Genomic DNA, 13,787 nt, shown 5'->3' with positions numbered 1-13,787 from the left:
GTTTGAGGTGCTTCTACTCACTAGGACAAAGTCGTTTTATCTTTGGGGACACTACGCCAATCCGTTAGCACTAGTCGGGGCGTAATTTGTCTTGTGGAAAGAGGGCTTTCCTCGACTCGACGTATAGTTAGTACGATTATTTTCTATTTTTATTGTAATTTACGTTTCACTTGTATTTGTATTGTTCTTCGATTGTAATAGTTAGAGTACTGCCTGTAAACGGCTCGGGAATTTTCTCAATTTTATCCAACAAGTATCTCTCTTTTATGTTTTCGTGGATTTATTAATTGGAGTCACAAACCAAACCACCACTATCAATTGTAGCAGCACTCAAGGCAAGAATTAATAGAGCAGCTGAAATGAATATAAGGTAGGGATCATCAAAGCTTTAATGATGCTAAGACATATCTAGTTGAAGATCTGGTGTACCATCCAGCTTTAACTGATGATGTTATAACATATCTAGAGAAGATTTCGGATGAAGACTGATACGATCCTATCTCCCAATTATTTAGTTATATTTTGATTTACCGTATCTTTTCCATATTTGTTTAGATATTTGTTTCTTGTTCAATAAGTTAGGGTAATAGTATTAGAGTATTATAAATATGAGAGATTGTTATCATTTTATTCAATCAATTAATGAAATATTTTCTCCACCAAAGATAACGTGTGTTTTTCAATCCTAACTTTGGATTCCCTCCGCCGATCCTAATTAGACGCCGGAGTATTCTATCAGCCGCCGAGTTATCTGCCCGACGGGAGCGACTCCCGCGCACAGAAACTCTGCCACCAACCGCCGAGCCTATTGGTCGCCGGAAATTTATCTCCACCGTCGAGCGAAACTCGCCGCCGGTGCTTGTTAAGGGAAACACCCTTAACAATTGGTGCTCATTGAGAGACAAGGTGGCACGCACAACACCAGATTTGGTTTCTGATGTTTTCGACTCTCTTCATTGTGTCGTAGTTCACACCTTGAGGACAAGGTGGATTTCAACCGTGGGGGAGTTGATACAAGCATTATTTAGTTAGTTAAATTAGAGATTTGCGTATCTTTTCCACATCTTTATTTATTTGCGTATCTTTTCCATATCTTTGTTTTCTTGTTAAGTAAGTTAGTTATTAGCATTATAAATAGGAGTTATTGTAATCATTTGAGAAATCAATCAAGAATATCAATATTATCGTTCATTCTCTTCTCCAAAGTGAGAGACCCGTCTTGCTCGACGGGCACTTGCCCGCGACAGACATTTATCGATCGCCGATCTACGGACGCCGATCAACCCGATAGGGGGTTTATCCTATCAAAGACTTTTGCCACTTGCTACCTCCAAATGATCTTGATACAACTTATCTTAATTTTTATGTTCAAGTAGGCCCCTAACTGTCATGCTCAACGACACTTGTGGAGCTTACGTAGAATTTTGCTTTGACGAAAGTTGTCTTGAATTGTCATCTTTTTTTAGGTGAAACTCATAGGTCCCGAAGAAAAGTCTACTACCTCTTACAACTTCTAATTCTCCATCATTTTCCTTCCATCCAATTTATATCTAGTTTTTGTTGTCTAGATCTTATCCTTTTTGGTGCTAGTCATTGTATATAGAAAAATTGTTCAACATAAAAGAGGACTAGAAGAATCATTGTGTGAATTTTGTCGATTTCAGTATTCCTTGAATCTTTACCCTGCTTTGCTAGATCAATGTCAGGATTTAAATTCTCCTTATGATTGAGGGATGAAGTTTGATCGAGATTTGCAAGAGAATTTTCCCAAGTTGAAATGCTAGGGTTTTAGAATCGGGAATGAGAGCGAAGTAATTTTTTATTTTTCAATGAATAATAATCTAAGGAATTCTAGTATTTACTCTAACCCTAGACAGTTCGATCTTCCAAGTTCATCTCGGAAAATAATGATTTAAGTAAATCTATTCTCCAACTCTAATAATATCTTGTTGAAGCATATGGTGGCCATGTTGGTTAAATGCTATTCCCTCTGTTCACCATTTAAATAGTCATTTTTTTATAGTGGCCATGTTGGACCATTTTAGTAATTTTATAATGATTATCTCTCGTATTGCTTTTTAATAAAAATAAGTTAGCTTTACTATTACTCGACGATAGGGATTATACTTTTATAAATATTGTAGATTTGTAGTGTAGTTAAGCAATAATAAAACATGTTTTCAAAATTTTAGTTAAAATGGAAGTGAATAGTAGGGTAAAATGAGATAGAGAGCACGCACTATAAGAGTGTCCACAATGGTAGTCCTCAAGGGCCACCAAAGTTGGCCCGACCATCAAATGTGGCTCTCCTGGGCTCTCCACAATGGTAAATAACAAGGGCCACGAAATGTGGCCCGCTCCAAAATAAAATTTAATTTGTTTGCTTTTTTTTAATGATATTTTTTAATTTAACTACAATAAATTTTATTAGACTATAATTTGTTTGCTTCACGTTGCACCGCTGCAACCAGGTTTTGGAACTCCAAATCTACCGCTTCTTGGTACCGTTCATCGTCGGAATCCATATTTCAGAAGTTGAATCGAAATAGATTGGAAAGATTGGAAAGAGTGGTGTTTGAATTGGGGGAGAAAAATGGAGTGTATTTATAAAAAAAAGAAGCAAAATAAAAAATTTATTTTTCGGTGGCCGGCCCGCGGCTCTCGGCCCGCTGCAGTGGTGGGCCGCGGCGCACACGGCTGAGCCGCGTGAGGGCCGCGGCTCCCTCTCGGCTCTCGGCTCCCAGCCGCCCGACGTGGCTCTCTGCAGTGGGGGCCGCGCACCCGAGCCACGGGCCGCGGCTCCCCCACTGTGGACACTCTAACAGAAAGTTGGACGTCTGTCCTTTCAAACAAACTGGGCAATAAAATACTCATATGCTTACTCAATTGAACAAATAGGATTATTCAATACAAATGTCACCAATCCATTATCAAACTTCGACCATTCTCCTCTACAACAACTCTAATGGCGACCTTGTTCTTCTTCCTCATCCTCTCTCTTTCCCTGTACACATCCCCATCTTCATCACAGCTCGAGGAATTCACCTACACCGGCTTCCACCACCCCAAACCAAACCTAACTCTAAACGACGCCGCACTGATCCGCAAATCCGGCGTTCTGCAACTCACCAACGAGACCAGCCGATTAAAAGGCCACGCATTCTACCCATCGCCGATCCAATTCAAAAATTCAACCACGAAAACCGTCTCCTCCTTCTCGACGTGCTTCGCCTTCTCCATCCACCCAGAGTACCCCAAACTCGGCGGCCACGGCTTCGCCTTCACGTTCGCGCCGGACGACCAGCTCAGCTCGTCCCTGCCCAGCCAGTACCTCGGCCTGGTGAACTCCTCCGACGCCGGTAACTTCTCCAACCACATCTTCGCCGTCGAGTTCTACACCGTTCAGGATTTCGAATTCGGCGACATCAACGACAACCACATCGACATCGACGTCAACAGCTTGGCATCCAACGCCTCCGCCTCCGCCGCCTATTTCACTTCCGATTCGGTGAAGCACGATCTCAATCTCAAGGGCTGAACGCCTCTTTTCGCGTGGATCGATTACGATTCCGCCGCGAATCTCGTTAACGTGACTCTCTCGCCGTTTCTTCGAAACCTAGAATTCCGAGTCTCTCTTTCTCGATCGATTTATCTCCGATTTTTCGAGATCGAATGTACGTCGGATTCTCCGCTTCGACCGGTTTGCTCGCGAGCTCACATTATGTTTTAGGCTGGAGCTTCAAAATCAGGGGAGAATCCAAATCCCTAGATCTGGATTCCTTGCCTTCCCCGCCAGGAATTAAGAAGAGAAACACCAAATTAATCGTAAGCCTATCGATTACGTCGTTTGTGTTGATATCATCGTCAATCCTGCTTGCTGTTTTTCGGGTTTTTTCTTCTTTTGTACTAGACAAAAGATATCATTCCTCGTTTGTACTGCACTTTTTTTTGGTTCCGGATTTAGGAGAGACGCATGACCCTCATGCGTCTCTTTTTAATGAGACGCATGACTCTCATGCGTCTTTCATAGAGACGCATGAAAGTCATGCGTCTATCTTTTTATTCCGTTTTATTTTAACGACGCATGAGCGTCATGCGTCTCTATAAAAGACGCATGAGCCTCATGCGTCTTCTATTTTTTTAAATTCCACCGACGACGCATGAGCGTCATGCGTCTTATTGAGAGACGCATGAGGCTCATGCGTCTCTAACTTCGAATTAAAACACCAGCGAAGGCAGTAGCTCATTCACGACGCAGAGAGACGAAACTTGGTGGCGATTTTTTCTTTCTGATTCGGCGAAGAAGACGATTTCCACTCGTGTTCCGGTAAGTTTCGTTCAATCCTTCTACCTTCCTTCCTTATTTGTTGTTAATTTGAATAGATTGATTAGATTTCCCCTAATATTTGTAAATTAGGGTTTATAACAAATAGCTCCAATTTGGTTGATTTTTTTGTTGTTTAGTTAATTGTAATGGATTTTAGTGGCTAAATTCATGCTATTGTATAATATTGGTATGTTTTAGATGATTGATGTTGTGATTTTGGTTGTAAATTAGGGTTTATAACAAATAACCTAACTCATTACACTTGCAACCCTATCACTCGTTGTTCTCTTGTTATATTATGTTATTTGTACATGTCATTGTGAATTTGTAATTGTTGTTTTGTGAATATGTACTTATACTAGATGGCGACTTCAAGTTCTACCGGACATTTATTATATGGACCCGAAGACCCGTCCGTCTTAAATATGCAAAAAAATCACATTTCAAATAAACTCATGAAAGAGGGAACAACCCAAGTATTTAAAGTCAGAAGGACTGAAAGTAAGACTTGGGACGTCGACATTCATGAGAATGTAAGATATTGGCTTGACGTCTTTGGTTTCAAAGGTGTGATCGATTGTGGGAAGCCAATGAAGGTCGACAATGAGCTGATCACGGCGTTGATTGAGCGTTGGAGGCCGGAGACACACACATTCCATCTACCGATCGGTGAGACGACGATCACCTTGGAAGATGTGCAAGCCATCTGGGGCTTGAGGGCGGATGGTCTCGTTTTCACAGGGCGTGACTATCATGACAACTTTCCAGATTGGACCAGCAAGTGCCGCGATCTGCTGGGATGGATACCAGATTCATCCACAGAGACAAAGCAAGGCGGTTTGCTGATGACCGCGCTCATCAACCAGACTAGGATGCCACTGGGTGATGACCTACCTACGTACGTTTACATCCAAAGGGCACGTATCCATGCCCTAGTTTTATTAGGATGTCTCATTCTACCGGACACCACGGGCTGTAAGGTGCCATTTATGTGGTTGAATGGGCTTGGGGATCCGGAAGAGGTGAAGAATATTAGTTGGGGAAGTGCGGCATTGGCCTACCTTTATCATTATCTGTGCGAGGCTTCCATGGATAAGAGAAAAGAGTTGGGCGGGCCTATGATCCTTCTGCAGCTATGGGCGTGGGAAAGAATGCCCTCATTGAGGCCTGCGTTCATAGGACCAGTTGTGCACGAGCCATATACACCATGTGGCGCCAGGTATATACCTAAGTATTTATTTATTAATGCATATTGGGTTATTTTCTTACATCAATTTTATGTATAGGTGGAAAGGAACAACACAGATAGGAAATGCTCCTAGATACTCGGTTGAGCATTACCGTGACCAAATATCTCTGATTAGACCTGGCCAGGTGAATATTCTTTCGGTTTAGACTTCATTTACGAACTTATTATGAAATTAATTTGGCATTTGCATTGTTGTTTTGTAGTTTATCTGGACGCCATACGCATCTTGCATACTGTCTGACTACTGCAATGATGTGAATGGATGCTCTTTGTGCGAAACCTACTTGGTATGTTGGGCCTATGTCGAGGCCCATGAGCCTGGAAGAGTGCGCCGACAGTTCAATCGGTATCAGGATATACCGCATTACGTAGATAGGATGCTAAGGAACGCCGATCATTTGGGCAAAAATGATCGGCGTGGCAGGAAGGGCAACAACTGGGCAAACACGCATCAGTTCTACATTGGGGAGTGGGACATGAGGTACGAGAGGTTCCAAGCTGCCGAATACGCCGTACCGATGTCCATTAATATTCCCATGAACCCGGGGTATATGGCGTGGTATAACAGGATTACCGTGACGTACATGACTCAGCCTGGGACACGGGCCACTAGTGGGATGAACGAGTCGGCTGCTTCGATGAGACTATTTGTAAGTTTGTTATATTAAACTATATGCTTTCATGTGATATAGATTGTTTAGTATTGATACGTGTATCATTTTTTTGTCTAGGTTGAGGGTTTTCAGCAAGTTTTCCATTTAACTACGGAAGACGAAATGGACCCACGAGTGCGCCAGATTCGAGAAATTGTGAAGAATGTCCTCGAATCTACGAACAACGCTGATGTCATGGAGTACCCCGCTTCGCAACATTAGGATGTGGTCATGCCTTATGAACCAGAAGTAGTACCACGGCGTCGTGGAGTACCTGGTGTTCGGACTGGGGGACACGGCTACACAAAGCAGTTTAGGATGTCCCAGCCGTTGCCCGATTATGCCGCACCAGAGCCGCAGTATCAAGAGCCTGACCCACCCCAGTGGTATGCATACCCGGAGCATGAGTCCCAGTCACAGTGGGAGCGTCCCCAGTATTCTCCTAGCCAGCCGGAGCCCGATTGGACTCGTCGCCCATATTCTCAAAGCCAAGACGTGCAGCAATGGAGTGGAGCCCGAGCGTCGGTCGATTCATTCTTCCAGAATTACCAGATCGTGCCTCCCGTACAATCTGCCGAAGATGATGATGCAGGAGAAGAAGAAACTGGCAACATAGAGGAGGAAAACGAGGAGGAACATGTATTATTTTCAACTTATTGCTCGATCATTCTTATTTTCATTGGATCGATGTGCTTAATCTTGTTTATTTTTCAAATGGTTCAGAGCATCCATGTCGACCCTCGACCTTCTATGGAGGGTTCATCCCGCGGCGGGGTTGGGAAGCTCATGAGTAAAGTGTACAAGAGACTGTCAACGAGGAAGAATAAGGGGACTGGACCGTCTAAATACACTCCGTCGTCGTATAAGTAGAAACTGTAATCCGGAATAATTTATTTTGATCCGTAATAATTTATTTTGATTGCAAACTCAATCACTACATTGTTGTGTTTTTTATAATTTATTTGGATTGCAAACTCAATTCAATTGGTTGTTGTGATAGGAGTATTGTGTGAATTGATTGTTAGATCAGTAGATGGGTGTATTTATGCCTGTTCTGCCATTTAAGCAAGTTAGAGACGCATCTCCCTCATGCGTCTCTACCTAAGACGCATGACCCTCATGCGTCGTTTATAGAGACGCATGACCCTCATGCGTCTTAGGTAGAGACGCATCTCCCTCATGCGTCTCTACTTAAGACGCATGACCCTCATGCGTCGTTCATAGAGATGCATGAGGGTCATGCGTCTTAGGTAGAGACGCATCTCCCTCATGCGTCTCTAACTTGCTTAAATCACAGAACAGGCGGAAATACACCCATCTACTGATCCAACTATCAATCGAAACATGCTGTTGTGATAGCAATTAATTGAAACAAACTAGTGAATTAGCAAACAATTGCAATAACCGCCTAGTTTCTCAAACGTTTCAACATTCAGTTAATACAAAATGGAACAAATCTTCAATTCATTCAAAAGTCTTCAAATTTGTTTCATGCTTTTTGTCCAACACTGTCTTCACCTACACAAGTCCTGTTACAACAGAAAGAGTATGATTTCTCATAGAACTAAACATCAAAATTATATGAACATAAAAAAATTGAGGTAAAAAAATACATGCACTGCAAATGTTAATAACCCCTACATAACACGACCGACTGTGCAGTTTCTTCGGTCATGACCCTCTACACCGCAATTCCTGCACTTGCGTGGAGCTCTCGGTTCATCTTCCTCGCGGACATCCATTTGATTAGGAATCCTCCTTCTTCTGCCTGGTCCGCGCTTTCGAGGAAGCAACTGCTCAGGGGTGATACGCAATTTCCATCCAGGATTTGCCCAATAGTCTTGGTGTCTTGGTGCTTGAAATGAGACACCATAGTACTGTGCTTCCCATGTAGCTTTGTGGTTGTGTTTATCAATGAGTTCAAACATAGAGTTACCTCGATCTCTGGCAACGGTGCACGCATGTGAACAAGGGACTCTCCACATCTGCCACTTCCCACAACTGCACTTTGAATCCATAAACTCGACATCTTGTCTGTTATCGCCCTTTGCCTTTCCATTTTCAACACGTGGACGACTACGAATTTGGTAATGACCTAATTCTCGGGCGACTACTGAACAGTAATGCATTTGCCCCTTCACATCATTCGCAACAAGTTTGTCCCTCGCCCAGGGGGTCAACCGACCTTCGGTTTGTTGTATTTCAGTCTTTCTATCTGCCCACCATTCAACTGTTCGCCAAAATGTCAGATCAACCAAAGCTCTAATTGGCAACTCTCTTACACCTCTTAGTACGTTGTTGTAGCTCTCTGACATGTTTGTTGAGGGCACCCCCTATCTCAGTTCATCATCATAGCAAAGAGACCAGTTCTCTTTTTTGGCTTTGTTGAGCTCGTGTATCGCAATAAGACTTTCCTCCCGTAGTGCACGTCGCCTTCTCACGTACTTGCGTACTTGAGTTGTGACACCCAATGCCCATATCATGCCTTTCGCTTTACCTCCCTTACCCTTAAGTTTTGACAAGATATTTTTCCTCACATGGATCAAACAAAATTTGTGATGACATATCGGCGGCTTTTTCCATTCATCAGAACGCATAGCCTTGAGGATTCCTTTGTGCCTATCCGAAATGATGCATACCTCCCTTTCGTACTTCACCACATGAATTCTGACATGATCCAAAAACCACTCCCAACTGTCGCCAGTTTCTTCATCAACAACAGCATATGCAATAGGCAGACATTTCTTGTTAGCATCAACACCACAAGCAACAAGCAGCTTACCTTTAAATCTTCCTCGGAGGTGAGTTCCGTCTATTGTCAAAACTGGTTGGCACTCCTGGAAAGCATGTATAGCAGGCCCAAGTGCCCAGAACACGTAATAGAAGACTTTAGTACGGCCCTGGCTCAACAACTCGTTATGCCTCCACTCAACAATGGTGCCTGGATTCCTATACTGCAGTTCAAGCATGTAGCTTGGTAAATCCCTAAATGACTCCTCCCATCCACCAAATACAATCTCTAAAGCCCTTCTCCGTGCATACCATGCCTTCTTATAACTGACTACCACATCAAATTTGTCATGAACAAAATTTCTTACGGCGGCAGCACTAAACTCGGCATTTTTTAGCAACTGATGGCGAATACACAAAGCAATCATTGGTGATGAAAAGTTAGCATGTCCTCTATCATTACGATGACCTTCACAACTATGGCGTCCCCGCCACTTCCTAATTTCCCACATATCATCATGGGCCATGTGTGTAACAGAAACTTCCCACCGACATTCATTCGCTTTGTCAGCGTCGGTCTCACTGATAATAGCTGTCCCATCTTCTGTCCTCCCATTAGGAAATTTGCACACGGCATGCCACCTTCTTAATTTACTCTCAACCACCCTAAATTGCCGGTGTTGCCTCAGACTCCACATAGTAATAGCAGTCTTCACATGCAGCTTGCTATCAAATTTTGTTCCAGCATTAATCCGATATGGGTGTTCTTCATCCCAGTACATGGTACTGCGTTCATTACCAACTTCAGGTACCTCAGTAGGACCACTTGGCAGTTTGCGAAAATATTTCAACCCAGTGTGAACATATTCTGGAAGTGGTTGTTCACCTTGTACGACGGGTTTATACACTACCTCCTCATCACTAGAGTCAGCACCGGAATCATCACTTAAAATATCATCAGACGATGAGGACGACAATTCTGGATCTGCAAGGTCTCCTCGTACAACATCAACATCAGCATGCTCTTGTACATTCTCTTGAGTATTCAATCCAACATCTGCAAAATCTGCAGCATCTGTTTGCTCATTCATACCGCAATCGATGCTCATAGGTTCAAACCTCGTAGATGATCCAACACCATGATCAACAATTGGTAGGATGAAGGCATTTCCAACAGACGAATACTCAACAAATAATTCAATATGCCGAGTAGAATTTAGAGCTGCATTGAACATATAAAACACACTTTGATCACTGTCAACCGCAGTACATACATAACTCGTACCGGTACCCAAGAAACAATGCCTCCAAGATATTTCGATGAAGTGTTGGTTGGAATCTATTCTTATCTTAGCACATATCATTGCAACTAATTCAGATAATGAAACACATGAATCTAATACGATGGAAGCTCTCGCACGAGGAGGATCAAAACAAATGCCCACATGAGGAAGTTGATATATTCTTCCACCCCAATATAAACTCACTAATACTTGCATGATTTCTGCAAAAATATACATACAACAATTAAAGACAATTTTTTTCAATAAACCCTAATATAGTAAGTTTACAATAAATTTATCAAAAACCCTAATAATATGCATATAAACAACAAATAAGGGAGCAATGTTGAAAGATTGAAGGAAACTTACTGAAATACGACGGGAATCGCCAAGAAATCGCCAAGGAAATCGCCATTTTTGTCTTCCTCCCTTTCTCTCATGTAGTCTGCCTATTCTGGCTGGATTTGCAGATTTAAGCAAGTTAGAGACGCATGAGCCTCATGCGTCTCTCTATAAGACGCATGACGCTCATGCGTCGTCGGTGGAATTTTAAAAAAATAAAAGACGCATGAGGCTCATGCGTCTTTTATAGAGACGCATGACGCTCATGCGTCGTTAAAATAAAACGGAAAAAAAAGATAGACGCATGACTTTCATGCGTCTCTATGAAAGACGCATGAGAGTCATGCGTCTCATTAAAAAGAGACGCATGAGGGTCATGCGTCTCTCCTAAATCCGGAACAAAAAAAAAGTGCAGTACAAACGAGGAATGATATCTTTTGTCTAGTACAAAAGAAGAAAAATTTTTCTGTTTCGAAAATTCAAAAATCGCGAAATAATCGAATCGTGGGAGCTGGAAATCGTCCCACACAGATACAAGTACATTGAGCTCAAGAAAGCCACCAAAAATTTCAAAGAGAGCGAGCTGCTCGGAAGCGGGGGATTCGGCCGGGTGTACAAAGGCACGCTGCGTAACCCCAAAGCCGAAGTCGCCGTGAAGCGCGTGTCGCACGACTCGAAACAGGGGATCCGCGAGTTCGTCTCGGAGATATCGAGCATCGGTCGCCTCCGCCACCGGAACCTAGTGCAGCTGCAGGGCTGGTGCAGGCGCGGAGGCGATCTTTTACTAGTGTATGATTTCATGCCTAATGGCAGCTTAGATAGGTATCTATTTGACACACCAAAATGCATATTGAGTTGGGAGCAGAGGTTCAAGATCATCAAGGGCGTTGCGTCAGGCCTTCTCTACTTGCACTAAGGCTACGAGCAAATCGTGCTGCACCGCGACGTCAAGGCCAGCAACGTCCTGCTCGACGCGGAGATGAACTGCCGCCTCGGCGACTTCGGGCTCGCCAAGCTGTACGATCACGGCTCGAACTCGGGGACCACCCGTGTAGTCGGGACGCTGGGGTACCTCGCTCCGGAGCTTCCGCGGACGGGGAGGTCCACGACGGGCTCGGACGTGTACGCGTTCGGGGCGCTGATGCTGGAGGTGGCGTGCGGGAGGAGGCCGATCAAGTCGAGGTCGGGGCCGGACGAGCTAGTGCTGGTGGACTACGTGTGGAGCAAGTGGAAAGGAGGGAGGATTGTTGATGTGGTGGATGAGAGGATGAAGGGTGAGTTTGAGGAGAAGGAGGTTGTGATGGTGTTGAAATTGGGGCTGATGTGCTCGAGTCACCAGCAATCGGGGAGGCCGAGTATGAGGCAACTGGTGAGATATTTGGAGGGGGAGATTGAGGTCCCCGAGGTGTGGAGGGCGCCGGGGGTTTGTGCCGACGACAGAGGGTTCGAGGATTATTTGAATTCTTATGCTTCTTCTTCCTTTGACAAAAGCACCAATGGGGATACAAGTTTAATTAGTATGTCCATTTCTACTTCACCTATTACAGTTATTAGAGAGGCTAGATAGTCTCTGTTTAATAATGCTCCTATCATACTTCGCATATTTCTTCAGTAACAAGTTGAAAAAAAATCAAAGATAAATGTTTGAAACTTGGAATACTAGTACTCGCTCTATCTAAATGTACGAGTCACATTTGGTGTGGCATAAGTTTTAAGAAAATGTAAAGAATTATGGATTAAAAAAGTTAGTAGAATATGTGGTCTATTTTTTTTATATTAATCTTATAATAAAATATGAGTGAATGAAGTTATTGGAATATATGATCTACTTACCGTGAAATTGACATGTGATTCTTATTATAGAATAGACTGAAATGATAAAATGTGGTTCTTATTTTAGGACGTGGATAGTAGTAGTATTTATCCTCCGAATCCACATGCATTAGTGGCGGGGCGGGTATTTATTATTTATTAATATTTCAATATTAGTTTGTACTGAATATAATGCTGAATGTACGGTAGGCAGCGTTTTAAAAATCAGACTTGACCGGACACGCCACCGGTTCGGTTCATTTATAAAAACTGTTGTGACGTTGGACCGTTTTGAACCGGTTGAGCTGGGCGGTTCAGCTGGAAACCGGTTGGACCAGTTCATCATAAAAAAAATTCTAGGTTTTCTATTTGAACGTCAGCTTCCTCCAAAGCTTGAGCACACCTCGCCAATGCTTCTACGTTTCCTCAAGCTGTTGCGTCCTCTGAAGATGTAACGGTGCATATAGATTCTACAAATGAATTTATTTGAGAAGAAAGTTCTTCAATGTTTGAATTGTAAGAGTTAGCAGGAGAGAGATTAAAAATTTGGAAATGGAGAAGATGATTGTAGGTGTATAAATTTGGGAATAGGAAAAGTTAGTAGAGAGATTTAAAACTTGGGAATGGCAAATGGGGAAAAGGAAGGCAGCAGAGGTGCCGTGTAAAAATTTGGAAATAAGAAAAGGTTTCGAAATATGTGCAATCATTTAAAATAAAATTTCTTTCATTTTAGTACTTGTAATTTTTCAATTGGGTTTGGCCTTAATATTTAATATTGTACTTTTACAATTATTTTGATTTAAAGTTATTATTATATCATTTTATGTTTGAGATTATCTGTAATTTATAAATACGACACTCCGTATAATTTTAATGTTATAAAAATTAAAAATCCCAAGTATTTTATTTAATTTTAATATTGTTATACTATATATTTAATTATTTAAATAATATTGTACAATATTTCGGTTCGACCACTGGTCTGACCGGTTGAACCAGTTGAACTGTGAATCGACCGGTTCGCTTGCCAGTCCAGTTTTTAAAACATTGACAGCAAGGATCGAACCAGTCCAGTTTTTAAAACATTGACATCAAGGAATCCAAACCCGATGCTTTTTCTTTTAAGATTCTTTGTACAATTATTTCATACTCATATTTAATTTATAATAAGAAAAGGAAATAATTGTACAAAGTACTTTTATTTATAATTGCTATTAAAGAACTTTAGATTTCATTTAAATATAGGTACAAGATAATTAATTGTACGAAGAATCTTTAGAGAAAATGGCGGCCACTACGCCAGAACATATTCATTTTGCATACCCATCAAAACATAGGGACAAATTTATTCCTATTGGCTGCACGAACAATCCAATACTACTATATTGAAA

General features: G+C 42.2%; 4 protein-coding genes across 4 annotated transcripts; 3 read left to right on the top strand and 1 right to left on the bottom strand.

The window, feature by feature from the left end:
* The first annotated feature begins 2,965 nt into the window (after nt 1-2,965).
* Nucleotides 2,966-3,538, top strand: LOC121771995 (L-type lectin-domain containing receptor kinase S.4-like). Its single transcript, XM_042168936.1, has one exon. The coding sequence runs from the start codon at nt 2,966-2,968 to the stop codon at nt 3,536-3,538; it is 573 nt and encodes a 190-aa protein (XP_042024870.1).
* Nucleotides 3,539-3,818: 280 nt separating this feature from the next.
* On the top strand, nt 3,819-7,154 carry LOC121747189 (serine/threonine-protein phosphatase 7 long form homolog). The gene is made up of 7 exons (XM_042141192.1): nt 3,819-3,825; nt 4,236-4,327; nt 4,690-5,546; nt 5,614-5,701; nt 5,780-6,226; nt 6,308-6,868; nt 6,953-7,154. Exons 3-6 carry the CDS (start codon nt 4,690-4,692, stop codon nt 6,449-6,451), a joined length of 1,536 nt encoding a protein of 511 aa, XP_041997126.1. The 5' UTR covers nt 3,819-3,825; nt 4,236-4,327; the 3' UTR covers nt 6,452-6,868; nt 6,953-7,154.
* A 746-nt stretch (nt 7,155-7,900) lies between these two features.
* Nucleotides 7,901-10,744, bottom strand: LOC121747180. The gene is made up of 2 exons (XM_042141180.1): nt 10,612-10,744; nt 7,901-10,463 (listed from the first exon to the last, which is right to left on the bottom strand). Exons 1-2 carry the CDS (start codon nt 10,655-10,657, stop codon nt 8,563-8,565), a joined length of 1,947 nt encoding a protein of 648 aa, XP_041997114.1. The 5' UTR covers nt 10,658-10,744; the 3' UTR covers nt 7,901-8,562.
* Nucleotides 10,745-10,982: 238 nt separating this feature from the next.
* On the top strand, nt 10,983-12,178 carry LOC121747198 (L-type lectin-domain containing receptor kinase S.4-like). Its single transcript, XM_042141200.1, has one exon. The coding sequence runs from the start codon at nt 11,564-11,566 to the stop codon at nt 12,149-12,151; it is 588 nt and encodes a 195-aa protein (XP_041997134.1). The 5' UTR covers nt 10,983-11,563; the 3' UTR covers nt 12,152-12,178.
* The last annotated feature ends 1,609 nt before the right edge of the window (nt 12,179-13,787 follow it).

Source organism: Salvia splendens, chromosome 1 (genome assembly GCF_004379255.2).
Source record: "Salvia splendens isolate huo1 chromosome 1, SspV2, whole genome shotgun sequence".
Taxonomy (NCBI): Eukaryota; Viridiplantae; Streptophyta; class Magnoliopsida; order Lamiales; family Lamiaceae; genus Salvia; species Salvia splendens.
This window is presented reverse-complemented; position numbering and strand designations above follow the sequence as displayed.

What these genes read in the sequence shown, in the direction of transcription:
- LOC121747180 (XM_042141180.1), bottom strand. Translation starts at nt 10,657, where the DNA reads ATGGCGATTTCCTTGGCGATTTCTTGGCGATTCCCGTCGTATTTCA. An exon ending in GCGATTCCCGTCGTATTTCA is followed by an intron (nt 10,464 to 10,611) that starts GTAAGTTTCCTT and finishes ATATTTTTGCAG; the next exon opens with AAATCATGCAAGTATTAGTG.
- LOC121747189 (XM_042141192.1), top strand. Translation starts at nt 4,690, where the DNA reads ATGGCGACTTCAAGTTCTACCGGACATTTATTATATGGACCCGAAGAC. An exon ending in TATACACCATGTGGCGCCAG is followed by an intron (nt 5,547 to 5,613) that starts GTATATACCTAA and finishes TTTTATGTATAG; the next exon opens with GTGGAAAGGAACAACACAGA. An exon ending in CTCTGATTAGACCTGGCCAG is followed by an intron (nt 5,702 to 5,779) that starts GTGAATATTCTT and finishes GTTGTTTTGTAG; the next exon opens with TTTATCTGGACGCCATACGC.
- LOC121747198 (XM_042141200.1), top strand. Translation starts at nt 11,564, where the DNA reads ATGAACTGCCGCCTCGGCGACTTCGGGCTCGCCAAGCTGTACGATCAC.
- LOC121771995 (XM_042168936.1), top strand. Translation starts at nt 2,966, where the DNA reads ATGGCGACCTTGTTCTTCTTCCTCATCCTCTCTCTTTCCCTGTACACA.